Consider the following 23254-nt stretch of genomic DNA (forward strand, 5'->3'; position numbering starts at 1 on the left):
GGGGGGGGTTGGGACCCGGATGTGACCACTGGAATGTCCCTGTTGGGCGGGGTTGGGACTGGGAGGTGATCACCAGGATGTCCCCATCGGGGGGGGGTTCGGGACCAGGACATGGCCCCTGGGACATCCCTGTTGGGGGGGGCTGGGACACAGACATGGCCACCGGGATGTCCCCGTTGGGGGGGTCCAGACCCAGACTCGGCCACCAGGTCATCCCCATGGAGGGGGTCGGGACTGGAATGTGGCCACCAGGTCGTCCCTGTCCAGGGGGTTCAGATCCAGCCACCCAGGATGTCCCCGTTGGTGGGGGGGGTCCAGACCCAGACTCGGCCACCAGGACGTCCCCATGGGAAGGGTCAGGGCTCGAGACATGGCCACCATGACGTCCCTGTCCAGGGGGTCCAGACCCAGACTCGGCCACCAGGTCGTCCCCATGGAGGGGGTTGGGACTGGGATGTGGCCACCAGGTCATCCCCATCCAGGGGGTCCAGATCCGGCCACCCGGGACATCCCCACTGGGGGATTCCAGACCCAGACCTGGACACCCTGGACTTCCCCATGGGGAGGGTCAAGGCTCGAGACATGGCCACCAGGACATCCCTGTCCAGGGGGGTCCAGACCCAGACTCAGCCACCAGGTCATCCCCATGGAGAGGGTCAGGACTGTGATGCGGCCACCAGGTCATCCCCATCCAGGGGGTCCAGATCCGGCCACCCGGGACATCCCATCGGGGGGGGGTGTCCACAGCCGTGCGGTGTCCGTGCCCCCCACCCCCGTGTCCCCCCCAACCGAGCTGAGGGCTCCGGCGGCCACCCCGCACAGGCTGCGCCTTCTGCCCCTGGTCGCGGGCGAAGCCGCTGCGGCGCTTCGCCGTCAGCACCCTGCGCGACTTCGGGGTGGGCAAGAGCGGCGTGGAGGAGCGGATCCTGGAGGAGGCCCAGTTCCTGCTGGCCGTGCTGGCGGACACCCGAGGTGGGTGGGCGCCCGGGATGCGCGGGCGGGCGCGCGGGGTGCCGGGTCCCGCGCGGCACCCAGCATCGCTGCCCGCAGGCCGCCCCGTCGACCCGACGCCCTGCCTCAGCCGCGCCGTCTCCAACGTCATCAGCGCCCTGGTCTTCGGCCGCCGCTTCGACTACGCCGACGCCGAGTTCCTCTCGCTGCTGAGCATGATGACCGAGGTTTTCCGCTTCACCAGCACCTCCTGGGGGCAGGTAGCGGCAGCGGGGGGAGAACGACGGCGCAGGTTGTGGGGGGATCCTGGCCGCTCGCCGCTCACGGCCCCATCACCTCCCTCCCGGCAGCTCTATGAGATGTTCTCCGGCGTCATGAACCTGCTGCCCGGCCCCCACCAAGCCGCCTTCCGGCGCCTGCAGGGGCTGGAGGCCTTCGTGGAGAGGAAGGTGCGGGAGAAGGAGCGGACGCTGGTGCCCGGGGCGCCCCGCGACTTCATTGACAGCTTCCTCCTCAAGATGCAGCAGGTGGGAGAGGGGGCGGCCGGCGGCGGCGGCAGTGGGACGGGGACGGGGACGGGGATGGGGACGGGGACGGGGATGGGGACGGGTCCACACGGGGCCGGCGGAGCCCCCGTTCCGAGCGCCTCGGCCCCGCAGGACCGGGGGGATCCCGGCTCCGAGTTCACCCACAGGAACGTCGTCCTCTCGGTGCTCAACGTCTTCTTCGCGGGCACGGAGACGGTGAGCACCACGCTGCGCTACGGCTTGCTGCTGCTGCTCAAGCACCCCGAGGTGGAAGGTGAGAGCGGGGCGCCGGGGGGGGGGGGTCCGAGGATCCCCATCCCCATCATCCCCATCCCGACCTCTCGCTGCCGCCGCCGCCCAGCCCGGCTCCACGAGGAGATCGACCGGGAGATCGGGCGCGAGCGCGGCCCGCGCCTGGAGGACCGGCGCCGCATGCCCTACACCGACGCCGTCATCCACGAGATCCAGCGCTTCGCCGACGTCATCCCGCTGGGGCTGACGCACCGGGTGACCCGCGACGTCCAGCTCCGGGACTACGCCGTCCCCAAGGTGGGCGCCTGACCCGACCCGACCCGGCACGGTCCCCGGCTCCCGGCCTGCCGGGGGGCTCGGGCCCCGCCAACGTCCCCCCTCTCCAGGGCACCGAAGTCATCGCCGTCCTCAGCTCGGCCCTCAGGGACCCGCAGCACTTCGCCAGCCCCGACGCCTTCGACCCCGGGCACTTCCTGGACGAGAGCGGGTGCTTCCGGAAGAACGAAGCCTTCCTGCCCTTCTCCGCAGGTAGGAAGCGGGGTGGGGGGTGTTGCTGAAGTCACCGAGCCCTGGGAGCATCCCGGTGAGCTCCGGGCAGGAGCATCCCGGTGAGCCCCATGTGCATCCCGCCAAGAACTGGGAGCATCCCGCCAAACCCCAGGAGCATCCTGGTGATCCCCATGTGGAAGCATCCCATCGAGACCCAGGTGCATCCTGCCGAGCCCCATGTGGGAGCATCCCCATGAGCCCCAGGTGCATCCTGGTGATCCCTGGGCAGGAGAGTCCTGGCAAGCCCCAGGAGCATCCCAGTGAGCCCCATGTGCCTCCTGCCGAGAACCAGGAGCATCCCAGCAAGCCCTGGGTGCATCCTGGTGAGCCCTGGGCGGGAGCATCCTGTCCAAGCCCCGGGAGCATCCCAGCAAGCCCTGGGAGCATCCCAGTGAGCCCCATGTGCCTCCCACTGAGAACCGGGACCATCCCGGCGATCCCCACGCAGGAGCATCCCAGCAAGCCCTGGGTGCATCCCGGCAGCCGGTGCCATCCCCTCTCCCCATCTCCCCAGGGAAGCGGAACTGCTTCGGAGAGACGCTGGCGCGCACCGAGCTCTTCCTCTTCTTCACCTGCATCCTGCAGCGCTTCAGCTGCCGGTCGCCGGTGCCCCGCGAGAGCCTCTCGGTCGCGCCGGCGCTGGTCGGCTTCGGCAGCCTGCCGCCCGCCTACCGCATCTGCTTCGTGCCCCGCTAGCGCCTTCTGCTGCGCCCCCGCGGCGCGTTGTGCAACACACCTGCGGCACGTTGTGCGAGACACCTGCGGCACGTTGTGCAACACACCCGCAGCACGTTGTGCGAGACACCTGYGGCGCGTTGTGCAATACACCCGCGGCACGGCCCATGCGGGCGTGCGAGCCAACTCCTGACGTCTGGTTCGTGGCCCCGCGGCGCCTCCGAGGGGAATCCCAGCGCCGCTCTCTGGCCCTTCTGGACGGGGGTCCCGGCCTCGGCTCTGCGGCCGTGCCGGTGCGAGCCTGGCTGCGCCATGCTGAGCGCCAAAACAGCCTCATGGGGAAAGCTGGGGGCAGCGAGCGCGCGGAGCAGGGCGAAGCCCCAGCCCGAGCATGCAGAGAGCGTGCAGAGCCCTGCGCAGAGCACACAGAGCTGTGCAGAGCCCCGGGCTGAGCGTGCAGAGGGTGTGCAAAGCCCCAAGCCGAGCACACAGGACCGTGCAAAGCCCCAGGTCAAGCACGCAGAGCCATGCAAAACCCTGGGCTGAGCACGCAGAGATGTGCCAAGCCCTGGGCTGAGCCAAGCCGGGCCAAGCTGAGCCCCAGGCTGAGCCTGCAGAGAGCCGGGCAGAGCCGCAGGTCGAGCATGCAGAGCCGTGCAGAGCCGTGCAGAGCCCCACACTGAGCATGCAGAGCCGTATAGAGTCATGCAGAGCCCCAGGGAGCATGCAGAGTGCTGTGCAGAGCATGCAAAGCCCCAAGGAGCGCACAGAGCTGTGCAGAGCCCCACGCTGAGCATGCAGAGCCGTGCAGAGCCCCAAGGAGTGCACAGAGCCGTGCAGAGCCCCAGGCTGAGCGCACAGAGCCGTGCTGAGCCGTGTCCCACAAAACATGTCTCAAGCACGGGAAGAAACCCTCGGCGGCTCCTGCACTCCTGCAGCGGGTGTGAGCATGGGGCGCGCAGGGCCGGCGCCCAGTGCAAGCGGCGCACATGTCCGGCAAGCATTCCCGGACGGGCTCGGGGGCATTGGCCGCGCGAGCCCGGCACCCCRTCCGGCCCCCAGAGGAGGCCAATGGCACTCGCCGCCCTGGCGCGACCCACTCGGCAGCTGCAGACTTTGCTCCCTGCAGCCGCTGCCACTGCAGACGGAGCATCGCTGCCGGCAGCGGGCATGGAGGTGGCGAGCGCCGGCACCCTGGTCCTGCTGGCCCTGCTGGCCCTGCTGGCCCTCTGGAGCGGGCGGCCGCGGGACCGGACGCTGCCGCCGGGGCCGCTGGCCCTGCCCGTCATCGGCAACCTGCTGCAGCTGCGGGCCACCGACACCTGCAAGGCGTTTCGCAAGGCGAGCGGGGCCGCGAGCCGGGGGCTTGGGGGGGGGAGGACCCGGCCGCCCCCCTTCGCCGCCGCTCATCCCGGGGGAACGGTGCCGTTTCCCCACCGTTCCCGCAGCTCAGCGAGAAGTACGGCCCCGTGTTCACGCTGCGCCTGGGCTCGGCGCCCGTGGTGGTGCTCTTCGGCTACGACGTGGTGCGGGAGGTGCTGGTGAGCCGCAGCGAGGAGTTCACGGACCGGGGCCGCTTCCCCAGCGCCGAGAAGGACAACAAGGACCTGGGTGAGCCGGGGCGGTGCCGGATGGTGCTGGACGGGGGCAGCAAGTGGGGCAGCCCCCCCCCAGCCCGGCCCGGCCCCCCGCGACCGGCCCCACTGTGCAGGTCTCTTCATGAGCAACGGGGAGACGTGGCTGCAGACCCGGCGCTTCGCCCTCGCCACCCTGCGGGACTTCGGCATGGGCCGCAGGGGCATCGAGGAGCACGTCCAGGAGGAGACGGGGCTGCTGCTGCAGCGGCTGGCGGAGAGCAGAGGTGGCAGCGGGACGTGGGGACGGGATGCGGGGATGGGACGGGACGGGGGGGACGCTGACGCCGCTGCTGCCCGGCCCCAGGGCAGCCCCTCAACCCCGGCGTCCTGCTGAGCGCYGCCGTGGGCAATGCCATCTGCCGCGTCCTCTTCGGCAAGCGCTTCGGCTACAGCGACCCGGAGTACCTGCACATCCTCCGGCTGCTCGCGGAAAACTTCCTCCTGGAGAGCTCCATCGCTGGGCAGGTGAGGGGTGTGGGGCGGCCTCGGTGCTCCGGGCATCCCGGTGCTGCTCCAGGCGTCCCGGTGCTGCTCCAGGCATCCTGGTGCTGCTCCAGCATCCTGGTGCTGCTCCAGGCATCCTGGTGCTGCTCCAGGTGTCCTGATGCTGCTGCACCCTGGGCACTGCTCTGGGCATCCCRGTGCTGCTCCGGGCATCCTGGCACAGCTCCATGCATCCCAGCACTGCTGCACACTGGGTGCTGCTCCAGGCATCCCAGCACTGCTGTGCACTGCTCCAGGCATCCCAGCACTGCTCCAGGCATCCCAGCACTGCTCCGGGCATCCCAGTGCTGCTCCGGGCACCGTGTCACTGCTCCAGGCACCACATTGCTGCTGCATGCCAGGAGCTGCTCCGGGCATCCCTGCACAGCTCCGGACATCCTGGCACAGCTCCAGGCATCCCGGCACAGCTCCGGGCACCACATCACTGCTGCGTGCCAGGAGCTGCTCCGGGCATCCCGGCGCCGCCCGGAGCATCCCTTTGCACCTCTTTCCCTCGCAGCTCTACAACATGCTGCCCGGCCTCATGGACCTCCTGCCCGGCCCCCACCAGACCTTCTTCCGGAACAACAAATTCATCCTGGACTTCCTGGCCAGGAAGATCGYGGAGCACGAGGCCACGGCTCATTTCGACGCCCCCCAGGACTTCACGGACGCCTTCCTGCGCAAGATCGAGCAGGTAGCGCCCGGGGCTGGAGCCGGGGCCGTGACGGGGGCCGAGCCGCGGCAGCGAAACCCCTCTGCTCCCACCGCCGCAGGAGAAGGGGAACCCCGGGACGGTCTTCACGCGGGAGAACATGATGGTGACGTTGTTCGACATGCTCGTGGCTGGCACGGAGAGCACCAGCATCTCCATCCGCTACTGCCTCATGGTCCTGCTGGAGCATCCGGCGGTGGCAGGTGGCCCCGGGCAGGGGGCGGCCGGGGGGGGGTGGCCGGGGGGTCCTGCACGGTGCTGAACCCCCATTTCCACCCCCCCAGAGAAGATGCAGGAGGAGATCGAGCGGGTGATGGGGCGGGAGCGGCTGCCGGCGCTGCGGGACCGGGCGGCCATGCCCTACACGGACGCCGTCATCCACGAGGCCCAGCGCTGCCTGGACTTCGTCCCCCTGGGCTTCATCCGGACCGTGAGGCAGGACACGCAGCTCCGGGGCTTCACCATCCCCAAGGTCCGGCTCCACCCTGCTAGCGATTAAGCTAACGAAGGGCCGGTCCCCGAGCGCGGGCTGCGCGCCGATGCTGCCRCTCCGCGGCGGCGAACCCACCCCGGTTGCTCGCTGAGGGTTCAGCCAATGCTAATTGCCCATCTGCTAATTGCACGGGGTGCCTAATCGCGGCTGGCCGCCGCACGGCACGCTTAGTCGTTGTTTATTAACTGCACCGTGCGCTTAATCATTGATCGCTGGGTGCCTGGCGGGCTTAATCATTAATTGCTGTTTGCGCAGCGGCGGTTGCTGCTTGCACGGGCCGATGACCCGCCGGCCGCGTCCCGCGCGGGGCTCGGTGCCAACCTCCCTCCCCGCAGGGCTGCACCATCTACCCGGTCCTGAGCTCGGCCCTGCAGGACCCCCAGCACTTCCGAAACCCGGAGGTCTTCGACCCCGGACACTTCCTGGACGAGACGGGAGCCTTCCGGAAGAACGAAGCCTTCCTGCCCTTCTCGGCGGGTGAGCGGCAGGGGCGGAAAGGCTCCCGGAGCCGACCGCGCGGCCGCCCCGCTCCACCGGCGTGCGAAACCCCAGGGCTCCGCTCTCTCCGCAGGGAAGCGCATGTGCCTGGGAGAGAGCCTGGCGCGGGCACAGCTCTTCCTCTTCCTCACCGCCATCCTGCAGCGGTTCCGGCTGCGGCTCCCGCCCGGCGTGGCCCGCGTGGACCTGCGCCCCGCCGTCAGCGGCATCCTCAACGTGCCGCGGCCCGTGGAGCTCTGCTTCTGCCCGCGCTGAGCGGCCACGCAGGGGCTCCGGGCGCGGAGACCCTCGTCCCGCGGTGCCGCGCCGCGTTAGTATCTAAAGTGCATTTTTTTCCCCCCTTGCGACTCGTGCTGCTGCTTGGGGCCCCGGCGCCGCGAGCGGAGATAGGGGGACGCGCGGGGAGCAGCAGGCGCCTTTATTGGGGAGCGAAGCGGGGCGGCCCCGGGGCTCAGCGTGACACGAGGGCCAGCCGGTAGGGCCGGGGGATGTTGCCCAGCCCGCTGGACTCCGGCGTGATGTCGATGTCCGCCGGGTTCCCCTCGGCCCGGAGCTGGAAGTGCTGGAGGATGCTGGTGAGGAAGATGAAGAGCTCCATCATGGCCAGGCCTTCGCCCAGGCACACGCGCTTCCCTGCAAGGAGGACGGCCGTCAGCGGGGCTCCTGCCGGTGCTGCCGGCACCGCCGCCGGGCTCCCGGCCCCCTCACCTGCGGAGAARGCCATGAAGGCCTCGTTGCGCTTGAAGCGCCCGGCCTCGTCCAGGAAGTGCCCGGGATCGAAGGCCTCCGGGTTGGCAAACTGGCTGGGGTCGAACTGGGACGTGCAGAGCAGGGGGATGACGTTCATGTCCTGGGCACGGAGGGAGAGCGGTCAGCGGGGCGGGGGGAAGAGGGCTGCCACGGCGCCCCAGGGATGCTGCACCCCACGGCGGTACCCAAGGGATGCTGCGCCCCAGGGATGCTGCATCCTGCACCACCCCAGAGATATTGCACCCCACCATGGTACTGAAGGGATGCTGCACCCCACCACAGTACCCCAAAGATGCTGTGCAGTATCCCAGGGATGCTGTACGGTACCCAGGGGATGCTGCACCCCACCATGGTACCCAAGGGATGCTGCGCCCCAGGGATGCTGCATCCTGCAGCACCCCAGAGATATTGCACCCCACTGCGGTACCTGAGGGATGCAACATCCTGCAGTACTCAAGGGATGCTGCACCCCACCGTGGTACCCCAGGGATGCCGCAGCCCATGGCAGCCCAGGGATGCCGCCGGTCACCTGCCGCGGTACCTTGGGGATGGTGTAGCCGCGGAGCTGGACGTCCCGCGTGGCCGTGTGGGGCACCCCCATGGGCACGATGTCGGCGAAGCGCTGGATCTCGTGGATGACGGCGTCGGTGTAGGGCATGCGGCTGCGGTCCTCCATGCGGGGGCTGCGGTGGCGGCCGATCACCCGGTCGATCTCCTCGTGGAGCCGGGCTGGGCAGGGGGCGGCGGGTCAGCGCTGCCCCCCGCCATCCCCACTGCCCCCTGCCCTGGGGCTGCGCGTTCTCCCCCCTGCTACCTTCCACCTCGGGGTGCCGGAGCAGGATGCGGAGCCCGTATTTCATGGTGGAGCTGACAGTCTCCGTCCCCGCGAAGAACAGGTTGACGGTGGTCTTGGAGAGCGTGTCCTCGGTGAAGTGCGTGTCGGGGTTGTGCTTCTCCTGCCGAGGGCGGGCGGTGAGCGGCCCCGTGCACACGCGCGTGCGTGCAGGCGCAGGGACGTGCGCGGGCTCCGCCGCCGGGTACCTGCTGCATCTTCAGCAGGAAGCAGTCGATGAAGTCGCGGGGGTTTTCGGGGTCCAGCGTCTCCCGGTTCCTCCTCACCCGCTCGCCCACGAACTCGGCCAGCTGCAGGTAGTTGCTGTAGATCTGCCGGTGCGGCCCGGGCACCCACCGCATGATTTTGGGGAAGATGAAGAGCAGCTGGGGAGAGGCGGAGGTGGTGAGCGGGGGGCTGCCGGGGGGGGGCCCAGGCGTCCGGAGGGGGGTCCCGGCCCCTCACCTGTCCCCAGGTGGAGCTCATGAGCTTCCAGTTGGTGTTGATGAGGCCCATGAGGGAGAGGAAGCGCCGGTCCGTGTACTCGAAGCGCTCRCCGAACACCAGCGTGCAGATGATGTTGGAGCCGGCGCAGCTGAGCAGGAACGTGGGGTCGAAGGGCTCCCCTGGGGGGGCAGCGGGTGTCAGGGCCGTGGGGCAGCCGTGGGGCAGCCGTGGGGGGGGGAGGGGGGCCGGGACACACCTCGGGTCTGGCGGAGGTGCTGCAGCAGGTGCTGGGCCTCCTCGCGCACGCGCTCCTCCATGCTGCGCTTCCCCATGCCGAAGTTCTTGAAGGTGCCGATGGCGAAGCGCCGCAGCTGCCGCCAGCGCTCCCCGGTGCCGTACACGATGCCTGGCCCCCGCGCCCCCCCCCAAATCCGCCCCGGCGGGTCAGGCACGCTGCACCGGCGGGGGCCCAGGTGTCCTGCCCCCCACCCCCCATCCCCGACCCCGCCACGGGGGGCCCAGGCGTCCCCGGCCCCCGCCGGCCTCACCGTTGCCGCGGCTCCACTGCTGCACGGCGGGGAAGTCGCCGCGGCCGCTGAACTCCTCGGCGCGATCCACCAGCGCCTCCTTGAGCACCCGGTAGCCGGAGAGGACGACGCAGGGCCGGGAGCCCAGGTGCACGGTGAAGATGGGGCCGTAGGTGCCGCTGAGCTGGGCGGGCGCGCGGGGAGGGGGCTCAGCGGGGGCGCCCGGCGCCGAACCCCCCCCCCGCCGCCGCCGCCGCCGCGGGACTCACCTTGCGCAGGGAGCCGATGAGCTCCCTCACCTCCACCTGCAGCAGGTTGCCCAGGAAAGGCAGCGGCATCGGCCCCGGAGGCAGCTTGGCCCCCGGCCGCCGCATCCGCCAGGCCCAGAGCAGCAGCAGGAGGCYGGAGGCGCCCAGCGCCAGGGCGGTGCTCAGCGCCCCGCTCGCCTCCATCCTCCTCCTCGCCGCCGGCACTGCCGCCACCGCCGCGGGCCGCCCCGTTATATAGGTCCCTCGCCCCCAGCCGCCCCCTCGGGTGCTTTTGCAACCCCGGGACGCGGCCCCGGGTCCCTTCGCCCCCTCGGGGCTGTTTGCTCTGYGGCCTGGGGAAGTTAATGATCAACCCGCGGCCCCCGGCGTGGGGGGGCCTGGCCGGGCTCTGCCCCCTCCGGCTCCAGTCGGAGCAGGGGAGCTGCCGGGCTTGTGTCCGGCGTGAAGCCAGGGATCCCCAGCTAACTCCGTGCCCCTGCAGGAGAAACCCCCCCCCCAAAACGTGGGAACGCCAGGGTGGGGGAGAGCCAGCCCTAAGGAAGGGCCCAGGCGTCCGGGGCGGCGCGCGCCACGACGCTAAGGCTGGTTTGCACTGGGGGAAGGCGAGGGGTCGCCCCCACCCCGGCTCTCGACGCAGGAAGCCTGGAGGCTCCCAGACCTCCCCCGGCTCTAACCCACCCCCCGACGGGGGCGATCCGGGGCTCCCACGCGCCGGGGGGGCCCCCAGCCCCGCAGCGGGTGTCTGCGCCCCTCTGCCAGGCACAAAGAAGCAGCGGGAGCCGCACACTGGAAAACATTAATACTTTATGTATGAGAGTCACATTTTCACAGCCTGAAGGTGGAGGGAATCGTGCTTTTTTTTTTTTTTTTTTTCCTCTCTTCTTTTTTTCTCCCCGTTTCAAAGAGAAGAAAACGAACCTGGGCTAAATCAGAAACCGCGTCGGGTCCGACCGCCTCTCCCCCCTCCTCCTGCCGACCGGCGCATGCAAACCAGCTCGGGGGCCGCGGACGCTCCCCCCCCAACGCGAGTGCAATAAATAACACAAACAGAAGCAGAAAGAAAGCAAAACCCACCCCCGCCTCTCCCTGCCGAAGGGCAGAGATGCACACGCTCCCGGGCAGCTGGGCAGGGAAAGGTGGATTTTTTCCCCCCCCTCCCTGCTCGGTTGGAGATATTTTTAAAACAAGGAGGGTTTAAAACTCACAGCGTGGCCYGACTGGAGGTGAAGGGCCCGGCCGGAGGCTCTTGCGGCCGTGCCAGCACGGAGGCTCCCGCRCGCCGCCCCACGGCCGGGGCACCCCTGCTCGCGAGCACCCGTGGACGGGAGCAGGGCGCTCGGCTGCACCCCGCCGGCGGATACGGATCGGCAACGGAGGGACCTCGCTCCGGGCRGACGGAGCTGACGGCAGAGACGCTGCCCCGAAACGCGGGAGGAGGGCGGCAGAGCCCAGCGCTGGGGAAAGTCGCTTCCCCATGGGGACCCCCCAGCCCGAGCTGCTCCTCCGTCCCGGCGCCCCAAAGCCGGCGTCGGGGCCGCCGCTCGCCAGCCGGGCTGGAATTCACCGCCRCGCCGCCTGCCGCCCGTGAGACATCCTACGCGGAGCGCGGTGCCAAGGCCGGACGAGCTCGCGTAAGCGGAGACGGCCGTGAGCGGCTTTTCAGCCCGCCGAACGCACCCGGAGGCGGAAGGGGCCAGCCGGCTGCGGCAGAGGAGGAACGAGCAGAGGAGCGGCTCTGCCTGCCGGGGACACGGCGCCAGGGCGAGCGGGAGCAGCCCGGACAGGCAGCACAGGCAGAGTCGCCCGCGTCCGAGCGAGGGGTCTCCGCTCCTCTGAACTCAGGGCGGAGGTGGAGTGTTTGCACCGTTTCCTAAAAAACGCCTTCTCTGATCAGGGCGGGGGTGGGGAGGGGGGTGGAAATTCAAACCGAAGAACACAAAAAAAAAGGCAAAACCCAGGGGCTGCACAGGCACAACTCTCGGCTGCAAGGCGCTTCGAGCCGAGCCGCCGCGGGGGACCCGGCCCCTCTGCTGCCGCGGCGGCGGGGGCTCCCCCTTCATCCAGGCGCCCCCCAAAACGCTACCGTCGCCCCGCAGTAGCGTCTCGGGGGAGATTTCTTTTTTTTTTAAACAAGCGAAACAAAACCCAACCTACTCGGGGGGGGCAGCGCACAACCCACGGAAACAAACACCGCCGCGAAGGTGCCCACCCACCCGGCCCGGCGCGCCGCATCCTCGCATCGGCACGGAGAGTGTCGCCACCCGGAGCGGCGGGCGGAGGAGCCGGCCGGCCGGCRAGCGGAGCGTCGCGGCCGAGGGCAGGGGCGTACCGGCCTCACACCACGAGGGACGGGCGAACAGCGGGCGAGGAGTGTTTGACAGAAGCCACCTCGGTCAAATACAATCAAACAAGGCGTTTGCCACGGAGGTAAACTCAAGAGTCCCAGGGCTTCTCGGATGAGGAGAGGCTGATGGTACGGAGGAGAGGGGCAAGGGGCTCCTTGGGAAGCAGGGGACTCGGCGAGCGAGGCACATGGTCCTGGCGGGGAGAGAAGAGGAGAAACGGGCTTTCGCGGATGCCGAGCGGGAGCGAGGAGGCTTCCGCCTCCGGCGGGCTCGCCCCTCGCAGCGCGGCGGCTCCCCCCGGGCGCGTCGCGGCCGTCCGTCTCACCTTGCATACAGATTCCTGGCCGTGCCCAAGCCGGCCTCTAGCAACTGCACTGCTGCTTGGTCTGCACCTGAGCTCCCCGCGGCTGCCTCAGCTGGCGCAAGGAGGCGTCTCCGTACTGGATCCCTGAGCCCATCCTCTCCGGGTCAAGCTCTCCTGTGCCGGGGGAAGGAGAGTCACTCCGCGGGGGCCTTTCCCTGCGGCACAAGGGCCTTCCCCAGGAATGCACCTCACTTCCCGGTTTCGAGGACACAAAGTTTTTGATGGAAAACACAGGAGGCGAAGTGAGGGAATCCCCGTGCTTGGATTCAAACCTCACYGCTGTTAGACGCCTCTCCCTCCTCCCAGCCCTTGAAAACCCAAGCCAAAGAGCCCAGGGCCATACCTGACTCAATTTTGTTTAATATGGTCCTTGCGCATTTTAAGAAAGCTTCTTCTACGTTCTCTCCCGTCAGGGCGCTGGTCTCCAGGAACATGAGTTCTGAGGCAGTGAGACACGCTGGTTAGTTCAACAGCGATTACCGGCGGTGAACTGCCGCCCAGGAGCGCAGCCGCTCCACCGAGGGGCAAAGCGCAAGACAAGCCCCGCACCGGAGCCCGAAAGCAGCACGGTTCTTCCCGCTTCCCTGGATCTGATCGCCTCGCTCCCACCAAAATCCGGGATCGCGCAGCAACACGCGAACGCGCCCACAGCCCTGCGCCCGCGCAGCTCCGAGAGGGGAAGCTCTCCAGGCCCGGGGACACCCCGCGGGAGCACGCCGGAGCCCCTGCCCGTCCCCAGGACGCTGGCGGCACMTCGGGATGCCCCCACGGCCCCCCAACCCGGCCGAGGGGCACGCTCCTCCTCGCTGCCCGCCCCTCACCGTTCTCCTGGGCGAAGCGCGAGGCCTCCAGGAACGTCACCTCCCGGTCGGCGTCCAGGTCCTTCTTGTTCCCGCAGAGGATGATGACGATGTTGGGGCTGGCGAGAGTGCGCGCGTCCGTGAGCCAGTTGGTCAGCGCGTTGTAGGTCTCCCGGCTGCAACGGGGGGCAGAGGGGCGTGCTGAGCGCCGTTCTTCCCGGCGTTCTTCCCAAGCTCCCCGCAGCCCCTCGGCTGGAGGGGGGGAGACGGGGAGGGAAATGGGGCACCTGGGAGCTGCCACCCACCTGGTAATGTCATACACGAGCAGCGCCCCAGCTGCTCCGCGGTAGTAGCTTCTGGTTACCGACCTAAGCAGGGAGAGAAGACGGAAGGGGAGCGGTGGCRCATCCGGGGGAGCCTGCATTTCCCCCCTCAGCCCTGTTCCTCGGGGCTCGGGGGGGGCTGGGGTGCGGGGAAGGGGGCGGCAGCGCTACAGACAACCCTCCTTCCCAGGCCGCGCCACCGGGGAGAGTCAGGAAAGCAACGGGAAGCGAGGAAGAGCTAACGGGACCCACCCGCTTCCCACCTCCGCGGAGGCTGCTCCCAGCTGGGGCGCCGGCCCCGAATCCGGGGAAGCCGTGCTCTCGGGGCTCTCATCTCGGGCAAGGTGCCGGTACTGGTTTTTAAGGCCAAAAGCAATCGCTAGCTGAGACGCTGGGCGAGTTCTGATGCTTCCCAGCATTTCGCATACTGCACGCTGCAGCCAAGGCAGCTGCCCTTCCAAAGGCATCTATGTCTCACCCACTTTGGAAAGGGCTTAAAGGAGGGGAAAAAAGAAGCCTGAAGGACTCTGGACATGACAAGGGCTTATGCGTGATTTCAAAGCTAATCCATAGGCTCCGATACCACTGTTCATTAAGAGAAAACATTTTCTTATACCTGAACCTTTCTTGCCCAGCTGTGTCCCAGATCTGCAGCTTCACTGTCTTGCCTCCCACGTTAACGACCTTGGAGCCGAACTCCACGCCAATCGTGTGGTTCGAGTCCTGTTTGACTGCAGAACAAAGAGGCGGCTTGCAGAGACCGGGCTTGATGCGTTAGAAACGGGCAAAAAAAAAAAAAAAGAAAAGAAAAAAGCAGCGCTTCTCCCCACCGCCTCGGCTTCGAGTCATTAAAGCTCCGACGCACGAGATCGCCATTTCTGGGGCTGCAGCTATCTCGGATTATTTCATTCAGAGCAGACAAAGGGGCAAAAAAAAAAACAAAGGGAAAATAAATGTATATCTCCAGGCTAGAGAACGTCAGCTCGAGAGGCACAAAGCAGATTTCCTTTCCCTACGACAGCCTTGCCGCCCCCGGCCAGCTCAGCCCTCCCGCTGTCCCCCATCCCCACCCGCAGCCGCCCGCCTGCGCCCCTCGGCACCGGCCTTCCCCTTCCCTCTCCCCTACCGCAACCTCACCGGGCTCTGCCAGAAGCAACAGTGCCCCGAAACCGCGGGGTATTTAGAAAAGGAAGCCACGACCTCGCGGCGAGGAAGCTGCAAAGGTTTTGCACGCAGCGCAAAGCCCCCGAATTGCTTCCGGCGCYGCGCAAGTCGCACCCGCGGCGGCGAAGCATCTCCAACGCCAGGCGAGCGCCGCAGCCGTGCGGGAATTAACACCAGCGACCGCCCGGCCGCTAGTGGGAACCTGCTCTGCCAAACCCGGGCGGCAGCGGCGATGCCCCCGGCGGAGGCACACTCGCCGTCTGCTCGCGATTTCGGTTCCTCGGGGCAAACACTTTTGCRCTCCGGCACAATTTGCCTAAGCTGCCGCAATTATTCACCGACGTAGGAAGTTCATTACAACATGATTTTGTAACTGGCAGAAGAGAGGAAGCAAGGGCCGTGCCAGCACATGTGAAATTAAGTCCAAAAGCCACCGCGTAGGAGGGTTTCTTGGCATTTCACTTCCAGGTAGGCAGGCTCAAAGCCTTCCTCTACCCCATGGGAAAAAGGGAAGCAAGTTTTCAAGGGACAATACTGAAGCTCCAGAGGTTCGTGGCAAAGCTCTATTAACGCATCAAGACATAAAAGAGCGTTTCCGTCGCCGGGCCTGGCAACGAAGGTTTGAGGCTAAGGAACAGTATTTCTTTCCTCTGGCACAAGGTTCTAGAGAGAAATATTTCAGCGGAGTTTTTCAGTAGTCCGAAAGACAAATCCGGCCAGGAGAGACAACGTGTACGTGAGCGATGTTCAAGAGAGAGCGACTTACATTTATTTTCTATGAACTGATGGAGGAGGCAGGACTTCCCGGTTCCAGCACTTCCTATCACAAGGAACTTGAAGAGGAAATCTGGAGAGGAGAGAACAACCACGTTTTTAACACACACGCACACGCAAGCCAGCGGGATGTGGAAGCGGCTGAGAAAACCCGAACTTTGTGGCGAATAAGCCTAGCGAAGCAGAGGCATCTTTTGTTTCCTAAACGGCCCCCGCAGAGAGAAACAAAGGCGCCGCGCGCCTCYGCGCCGAGCCCCAGCGCTGACCTTGGCCAAGCTGCTCCGTTTCCGCGCATCTCCCCCCGCTCCCTCGCGGAGATGCCCCCGCGCTGGCGCTCGCCGCCGGCTCGGCGCGGCTCCGACTGCTCCCGAACGCTTCTCCCCGCTCGCTGCGTCTCCCGGGGATCCCCGAGGAGGGTTTTTAGCCTTGGCTTCGACGCCAAACGAAAGCATTAAGCAAAAAGGCCCAGGCACTTAAACCCTCCGAATCCCATGCGCTCAGGATGTTGCCTCCCGGGAAAGGGATGGGCAGCGGCACAGCCCGGAGCTGCAGGCGCTTCCCGTAAACCGCCCCTGTCCCTGGAGGAAAGGCGAAGGCGCTGCTCCCTCCACCGAGGTTCGTCATCCCCCCGCTGACCGAGGCGCTGCGGGGTGAACGGGATCGGCGAGGCGGTCGGAGTTAAGTGCCCTTTCCTAGCTTTTTTTTTTTTCCTTTAGGGAGGAGGCCTTGCCTCCCTGCCACTGCTGAGCGCAAGACGGGAGAAGGCTGCAGGCACCAGGAAGCACAAGGCGGCAGCTTGCCCTCCACRCGCCGGCGGGGTCGACACTGCTCACGGACTCCTCCGGTCCTTCAGGCTTTAATAAACCTTCCCCAAGTCCAGGGAAAGCTGCTCTCCCTGGCTTTCCCTCTGCGCTTCCGCCAGCTCCCTTTCCTCCCCTCCCCGATAAGAACACGCAGCAGGAGCATGCGACAAGCCCCGTGCAGGAACATAAACCACCGCCAGTAAACACTGCTCCTGACCGAGCTGCGGCTGGATCCCAGCACCCGAAGGCAGCTCCCCGGTGCTTGTTATCCCGCCGTTATCAGGAGATAAGGCTAAGTTTATTCCACAGGATTTTCCAGGAAAGCTCGCTGCAGTCTTGCAGGGGCTGGGCCAGCCCCGCGCGGCTGGCAGAGCCTCCCAAAACAGTCAGCGCGTCCTGGGGGAGAAGAGTCCCGCCAGCAAACGCCGCCGTCTTCGCGAGACGCTCGGTTCCTTCCCGGTCGCGCTCGCTAGGAAAACGTTTTGGAGCCCGCTTTGGCCAGGGAGCGTTCCCGCCCGGCGAGAGGGGAGAATGGCGCAGGGAACGCCAGCCTCACCCGCTCATCCGCCAGCGGGGCCGCGCGTCGGAGACAAGCGTGGGCGCAGCTCGGGAAACGAGCCCGCGGGCTGGAGCGGGGACGCCGGGCGGGCGCTCGTCTTTCCCCTGCCCCGGCTTCCCCGACGGCCCCTTTACCGACCGCGCTTTCGGAGCGGTTTATTCCCAGCTGCGTCAGTAAACACCCTCAGTACAAGCACAGGCACTAGCTACGCAGGGGAAAGCTGCGGATATGCAAAGCGCTTGGAGACGCGCAGCGGGGGGGGGAAAAAAAGCCCAAAAGAAAAGACTTTCTCCGAGTTATGCGGGAAATACCCACTGCTAAAAGCCGCAAGAACGTTTTGCATAAGGGCTGCCCTAACGCAGCCGGCGCCTGGGTCTCCCCCGTTATTTTGCCCTGCCCATAGCGCTGGAGGCGGCCGGACTAGTAAAAGTTAACGGGGAGGAGGATGCACCTGCAGGCCAGCTGCCTCAGCGCCCGGGAAAAGGCGCTGTGTGGGCGCAATCGCCCTTCACAGCTGCCTTAATTAACCCGGCGGAGGCAGAAGGGACCAAGCGATACGCGCAGGTTGTGTTCGCCCACGCGGAGCCACGTCCGGGCCGGGCTGCGGGCTCCGAGACGCAGCTCCCTTCCGAGGTCCCTCTTGCTCAAAACACCCCCGGCCGGGAGCACGGCTCGAACGCAGCCCCCCAGCCCGGCGCAAACCGCAAGGCAAATCACCGCGGGCTCGGCAAGCCGCGAGGCGCTTCATCCCCCCRCCCGGAACAAACCGGGCCTGCGGGAGCCAAAGCCGGGAACTCGCAAATCCGAAGGCGAGCGCAGCCGGACGCCTCCCGCTTTCCCTGCGCCTTGCTCCAGCACGGGGGGGGGGGGACACGGCATGCCGTGCTGGGTGGCCTGCGGGCAAGCAGATGGCCCTGAAAAAGCGCTCCTCGATTAGGGCACGTGCCGGTGCGGGAATGGGAAGCTCCCTGCGCTGCTGAAATAAAACCCCCTGCTCCCCGCTCCCCTCTCCCCAGCCCGGCCTCTCGCACGCACGCACACGCATCCGCTTTCACCTCCTTTAATCATTAAGCGGCCGATGCCAGGTGGAACTGCCCCGAAGCCGGTCCCGAGCAGGACGCGGCTTTCCGCCCCTGCCCGGCGAGGGGCACGCGCTCTCGCCCGCGCCGCCGGCCGCTCGCCAAGGGCAGCGCCCCACGTCCGTGTGCCGGCGGCGCGGCGGCTCCCCCACCCTCTTCTGCCCGGGGAGGATTCGGGGGCACCGGCTTCGCCGTCGGGTCTCCGTCTTGTGCGACGTCAGCGGCCGGCGGGGAGGAGGACGGGGCGCAAAGCACCCGGCAAAGCCCCGGTCGGCACCTTACCTGCCCCGCTCCGGCCCCACGGGGCCCGTAAGAGCGGGGTGGGGGGGGAGGAACCCGCCAGCCCCACGGCGAGCCTGCTCCAGGCCACCCCACGTGCCCCACACCACCCAGAGGGGCTCACACAGGGCCCCATATGTCCCCCCCCCGGCCCTATAGGCTCCCCCCCATGCCCTTGCCCTACACCCCACATAGAGCCCCACGGACCCCCATCCCATACGGGCTCCCTCGCCCTACACACACAGAGCCCCATAGGCTTCCTATAGGGCTGCATCACCCCCCACCCCCAACAAACATAGAGCCCTATATCCTTACACAGGGCCCCACAGAGAGCCCCACGGATTCCTCCCCACCCCACATCGAGTCCCATAGGCTCCCTATAGGGTCCCCATCCCACCCAGGGCCCCACCCAGGCCCCTATATCCTTACACAGGGCCCCACAGAGAGCCCCACAGATCCCCCCCACCCCACATCGAGTCCCATAGGCTCCCTATAGGGTCCCCATCCCACACAGGGCCCCACAGACCCCACACCCCCACACCCCGAGCCCCACAGGCTCCCTATAGAGTCCCCAGCCCCCCCCCATCCTATACGCAGCCCTATATCCTACACGGGGCCCCGGACAGAGCCCCACAGACCCCACATAGAGCCCCATAGGCTCCCTATAGGGCCCCCATCTCACACAGGCTCCTATACCCTATACAGGACCCCCACAGGCTCCCTATAGGGCCCCCATCTCACACAGGGCCCCGCCCCACAGAGGGGCCCCCCCAGGGCCCACCGGGCCCCTCACGCCCCACAGACACCCCCCGCCCCGAGCCGCAGCCGCCCCGGCCGGGCCCTCCCTCCCCGACCCACCGTAGGTCTCGGACATGGCTGGCGCCGCCGCCGCCGCCTCTTGCCGCCTCCTCCTGCCGCCTCCGGGCCGTGCGGAAGGGAGCGGGCACAATATGGCGGCGCCCAGCACCCGCCAATATGGCGGCGCCCAGGCGAGCCGCTTCCGGGTCCTGCGCGCCTGCGCGAGCGAGGCGCCAGGGGCGGGGCGGGGCCGACCAGAGAGCGAGGCGGAGCTAGGGGCGGGGCCAGGCCGCTGGGTTGGGGTCGGCGGGTTCAGCGGTGCCTGGGGCAGTTGGAGGGGGGTAGTTGCACGAGGTGGGGGCAGAGGCAATTGTAGGGGGGTAGTTGCATGAGGTGGGGGCAGTTATAGGGGGCAGGGGCAGTTGCAGAGGGGTAGTTGCACGAGGTGGGGGCAGGGGCAGTTGCAGGGGGGCAGTTGCATGAGGTGGGGGCAGTTGCAGGGGGGCAAGGGCACAAGGTGGGGGCAGTTGCAGGGGGGCAGGGGCAGCTGTAAGGGGGACACAGTCCTGTCCAGCTCCCCCCGGCCCCCTACTTTGCCCCCGGGGGCCCCCCCCAGCCCCACGGCCGGCCCCGTCCCCCATCCCGCACGCGCCCCACGCGGGTGCTGCCAGCAGGGTTTATTCGGGAGAGGGGGGAGCAGCCCCGTGCGGGGCCCCGAGGAGGCCGCAGGGCCGGGCTCAGCGCCGGCTGCGGTGGCAGTAGAAATCCCATTCCTGGAAGGGAAGAGAGCAGAACAAGGTGAAAAAGAGCCCCCCCCCCCCCCCCCCCCGGACGCCCGGGCCCCTGCCGCCTCTCCCCGGCGCTCACGTCGGTGTCCAGCTCCACCGCCGCCCGCCGCAGGGTGCGGGTCTCCCGCACGGCGCTGCTGGGGAAGTAGCCCAGGCGGGCCGGCTGCTCGCTGTAGTAGTCGCCTCGGACCTGCGCGGGGGCGAGGGACAGCGTTGGGGCAGGGCGGCGACGGCCCCCTCCTCCGGCCCGGCATCCCCCCCGGGATAACTCACGCTGCCGCTCCAGAAGAGCTTGCCCCGGCCCCGCAGCTTGGAGAAGACGTAGACCACCTGGCCCCGCTGGAAGTGGATGAAGCGGCAGTCGGGGGCCACGTAATCCGACACGGCCACGGCCACGGAGATGGGGTCTGCGGGAAGCGGCGGCGGGGTCGGCGCCGGGGCTCCGCCGGGCCCCCCGGCCCCGGCCCCGGCACTCACAGCTGCACTCCTCGTCGGCGCAGGCCTTCCTCTCAGCCAGGCTGTCGCGCTGCCCGGCCACGCCGGGCGCCAGCAGGACGCAGAGCAGGGCGGCCCGGAGCGCCGCTGCCATCATGGCGTGCGGGAGACGAGGGGACGGGGAAGCGGGCGGGAACAAGGCGGCCCCTTCTCTCGCCTCCGGCGCACACTGGGGCCTTTGTCCCAGGCGGGCGCCGGCGGGAAAGGGGGCACCCGCAGCCGGACGGGGAAGGGATCGCGCCACGGCAGCCCCCTCGCCTCCGCCCCGTCCGATTCCAGACCGGAGCGGGCAGCTCCGCGACTCGGGGCTCGGCAGAAACRCGGCGAGGCCGAGACCGCTCCTCTCCCCCCCGGAATGAAGCGCTGCCGCCCCAAACCCCGCGCGGCAAAGAAACAGCTCTGGGAGCCCTTTGAAAAACAGACAAGGGTTTTATTCCAGAACAGAAAGCTCCAGGTGCAATGTCTGCGGAACAGACTCTGGGTACAATGCTTTGCGGACAGGTTCGGTCGCGCCGTCGCCCTTCCCYGCCGCTGCCCTCCTCCCCCCGGTACCAACCGTGGCCCCGTGGCCGAGCCGGAGGCGCTGGGCGCTGCGGGGCCGCCGCGGTGCGAGGCTCTGCGGCGAGACGGCGTCACTTACCCGCCCGGCAGCGCCGTGGATGCGGCAGGCGGAGGTCCGGCTCCGTTCGACCCCGGGGCGCCGCGGGGGAAGGAGAGGGGCTGGGGGCAAAGACTCGGCCAGCCTCGGGGACAGACTTACCTTCTGGGGAGGGGGGGGAAAAACAACAAGCGAGCGAGCCCCGGAGCGGGGGCTGGCTGGGGACGGAGAGGCAGGGCTGGGGGGGGAGCAGTCCTGGGAGCTCGGCGCCTGCTGGATCACTTCTTGGCRAAGGAGATCTTCATGGCGTTGTTCTGGGTGATCTTGAAGCCTTGCAGGGCGTCGCGGGCGGCTCCCGCCTGCACCTCGTTATCGAACTCCACGAARGCGATATCGTGTCTGCCCGGCACCAGGCGCACCTCCTTGAACCCGGGGAACCTGGCGGGGGGGACACGGCRGTGAGCGGGGCCCCGGCCGCCCCCGCCGTGCCTCCCCGCGTGCCCGCGGCGCCCCCAGCCCGCACTCACTGGTTGAACAGCATCGAGAGCATCAGCTCGTTGGTCTCCTCGGGCAGGTTGGTGAGGAAGAGGATGTGGTTGGGCGGGTTCTCCGAGAGCTGCCGAGAGAGCCGGGGTCAGCCCGGAAGGGCTCCGCAGGGGAAGCCGGGCGCCTCCCGGCATCCCGCGGCGCTCCCAGYGGAGCCCAGGGAAGGCTCCCGAGTCCCGTTCCCTGCCCCTTTCCCACGACAGAGCCGCCCCACGCGGTTTGGGGCTGGTGCGTTTGCCTCTCTCCCCGTTGGGGGCCTCGGCCCGCGTGCAGCTGCGCTCCCAGCGCCCGCACTGGGCTGCCGCGGTAAGTCCGGCCCCRCGCTCGCCGCCCGCGTCGGGGGCGCCCGCCCGTGCGTCACCTGCTGGGGGGGCATAGCCCCGGGAGGGATCCCGCCGGGAGCCATGCCGGGCGGCGGGATCATGCCTGGCGGYGGCATGTAGGGCGGCTGGCCGGGCATGTGGTGCATCATGCGGGGAGCCTGGTTCATCGGCGGCATTCCCTGCGGGAGAGAGGCGAGCTCAACGCCCCGACCCCCCGACACCCGCCCCGAGCAAGGCCCCGGCACTCAGATCCGTCCCGGCGGCAGCTCCAGGCGGCAGACTCACGGGAACGGCCCCCTGGACTGCGGACGCGACCGGAGCGGCAGCCCCAGCAATCGCTTTCTTGGCTGCGGGAGTTTCTTGGCCTTTGGGCTTCCTCTTCTCCCGCTTGCGGTCGCGTTCCACAAAGGTTCCCTTCATCTTGGCGATGATGTCCGAGTCCGTCTTGGCGTACTGAATCCTCTGGGGAGGGAAAGCAGAGGAAAAGGCGTCAGGGGGCCCTGCGGGCCCAGGGAGCCAGCTCCCGGCAGCACGGCGCGCACGGGCAGGGCTCACCATGGGCTTGTCGTAGAAGGGGAAGCCCTGCATGGAGCGCAGGGCGTTGGTGGCACTGCTGATCTCCTTGAAGATGACGAAGGCCTGACCCCGCATCTTCAGGCTCCGGGACACCAGGATGTCCAGGATCTGGCCAAACTGGGAGAAGATGGCGTAAAGGGACTTCTTCAGCTCTAGGAGAGAAAGTTCGAGTCTGAAGCACGTTGAGCAGTGAGGAGAACGAGCAGCTGCTGCATGCTAAGAGCAGGGTTCCCCCAGGAGAGAAACGGGCTGTTTTCCTCTGCAGCCAAACAACTTAACTTTTTCTTTGGTTTGTCTGAGAAAAGCCAATCTCCACGACCACCCTAAGGCCTGGATGAAGGCAGGATCCCCTCATCCCTCCCGCGTTCCCTTTGTGCCTGCTCAGGCTGCCCCTCACCATCCTTCTTGATCTTCTCGTTGAGGTTGTTGATGTAGATCGTGTGGTTGGGGCGTGCGTCCTGGACGGCCATGCCGAAGGCGCGACACCTGGATCTGCGGGGAGAGACCAGGCTGGAGAGCGCTGGGGGCAGCACGGGGGGGGATGGCGGGTCCCAGTTGCGCCCCCACAGGCAGTGGGGGGGGGGGGGGCAGAAACAAGAGGGTCACCCCCTCTGAACCCTCCTGGCGTGGGGGGAGCCCACAGGGCTAATGGGACGCGTCCAGACCCTGGAGCCCTGCAGGGACCTGCAAGGGGGGAGAAAGACCCCAGAAGCCCCAGACCCAGGGAGCTGGAGGAAGAAACAACCTCAGGAAAGGGCAGAAGTCCCCCCGGGGGGGGGGGAAGACCCCAGAACCCCCCGGACTAAGGGCTGAGAGAGAAAATAGCTCCAGGGATGGGTACCCCCCCCCCCGGCAGGGGGGTCCCAGACACCCCCCCCCGGGGAGGAAGGGGTTAATGCCCCCCCACACCCGAGGGTCACTACATCCGGGTCCTTCCCCTCCCACGGGGGGGGGGAACATCCGGGTCCTTCCCCACCTCAAAGGTCGAGGAGGGTGGGAGGGAAGGACCCGGATGTGGAGACACTCGTGAGAGGG

At 67.9% G+C, this 23254-nt stretch overlaps 6 protein-coding genes across 7 annotated transcripts in view; 2 read left to right on the forward strand and 4 right to left on the reverse strand.

Annotated features, from left to right (window-relative positions):
- Positions 1-2975, forward strand: part of LOC112961606 (cytochrome P450 2A11-like) — a 3893-nt gene extending 918 nt beyond the window's left edge. The window contains exons 3-9 of the mRNA XM_026056943.1: positions 823-972; positions 1051-1211; positions 1302-1478; positions 1611-1752; positions 1840-2027; positions 2117-2258; positions 2794-2975. Of these exons, the coding sequence (XP_025912728.1) occupies positions 823-972; positions 1051-1211; positions 1302-1478; positions 1611-1752; positions 1840-2027; positions 2117-2258; positions 2794-2975 (1142 nt within the window). The remainder of the gene's footprint in view (positions 1-822; positions 973-1050; positions 1212-1301; positions 1479-1610; positions 1753-1839; positions 2028-2116; positions 2259-2793) is intronic.
- Positions 2976-4124: 1149 nt separating this feature from the next.
- LOC112961608 (cytochrome P450 2H1-like) lies at positions 4125-7035 on the forward strand. Its single transcript, XM_026056945.1, has 9 exons — positions 4125-4295; positions 4403-4565; positions 4666-4815; positions 4896-5056; positions 5595-5771; positions 5851-5992; positions 6074-6261; positions 6618-6759; positions 6854-7035. Exons 1-9 carry the CDS (start codon positions 4125-4127, stop codon positions 7033-7035), a joined length of 1476 nt encoding a protein of 491 aa, XP_025912730.1.
- A 181-nt stretch (positions 7036-7216) lies between these two features.
- On the reverse strand, positions 7217-9788 carry LOC112961613 (cytochrome P450 2F3-like). Of its 2 annotated transcripts, XM_026056950.1 has the most exons (9): positions 9606-9788; positions 9358-9520; positions 9066-9215; positions 8828-8988; positions 8572-8748; positions 8345-8486; positions 8072-8259; positions 7489-7630; positions 7217-7413 (listed from the first exon to the last, which is right to left on the reverse strand). In XM_026056950.1, exons 1-9 carry the CDS (start codon positions 9786-9788, stop codon positions 7232-7234), a joined length of 1488 nt encoding a protein of 495 aa, XP_025912735.1. In that variant the 3' UTR covers positions 7217-7231. The 2 variants fall into 2 exon arrangements, with proteins under 2 accessions (XP_025912735.1, XP_025912736.1); XM_026056951.1 differs by lacking the exon at positions 8572-8748 and having other exon boundaries at positions 9606-9781.
- A 603-nt stretch (positions 9789-10391) lies between these two features.
- On the reverse strand, positions 10392-19060 carry RAB4B (RAB4B, member RAS oncogene family). Its single transcript, XM_026056952.1, has 8 exons — positions 18954-19060; positions 15368-15448; positions 14054-14168; positions 13420-13482; positions 13136-13290; positions 12658-12753; positions 12276-12428; positions 10392-12143 (listed from the first exon to the last, which is right to left on the reverse strand). Exons 1-7 carry the CDS (start codon positions 18967-18969, stop codon positions 12313-12315), a joined length of 642 nt encoding a protein of 213 aa, XP_025912737.1. The 5' UTR covers positions 18970-19060; the 3' UTR covers positions 10392-12143; positions 12276-12312.
- A 570-nt stretch (positions 19061-19630) lies between these two features.
- MIA (MIA SH3 domain containing) lies at positions 19631-20270 on the reverse strand. Its single transcript, XM_026056946.1, has 4 exons — positions 20159-20270; positions 19955-20088; positions 19761-19871; positions 19631-19666 (listed from the first exon to the last, which is right to left on the reverse strand). Exons 1-4 carry the CDS (start codon positions 20268-20270, stop codon positions 19631-19633), a joined length of 393 nt encoding a protein of 130 aa, XP_025912731.1.
- A 142-nt stretch (positions 20271-20412) lies between these two features.
- SNRPA (small nuclear ribonucleoprotein polypeptide A) lies at positions 20413-22706 on the reverse strand. Its single transcript, XM_026056948.1, has 6 exons — positions 22617-22706; positions 22199-22371; positions 21929-22105; positions 21682-21822; positions 21302-21390; positions 20413-21212 (listed from the first exon to the last, which is right to left on the reverse strand). The coding sequence occupies exons 1-6, from the start codon at positions 22687-22689 to the stop codon at positions 21053-21055; spliced, it is 813 nt and encodes a 270-aa protein (XP_025912733.1). The 5' UTR covers positions 22690-22706; the 3' UTR covers positions 20413-21052.
- Positions 22707-23254: the final 548 nt, after the last annotated feature.

This window comes from Apteryx rowi, unplaced genomic scaffold (assembly GCF_003343035.1).
Source record: "Apteryx rowi isolate R43461 unplaced genomic scaffold, aptRow1 scaffold_1349, whole genome shotgun sequence".
Classification (NCBI taxonomy): domain Eukaryota; kingdom Metazoa; phylum Chordata; class Aves; order Apterygiformes; family Apterygidae; genus Apteryx; species Apteryx rowi.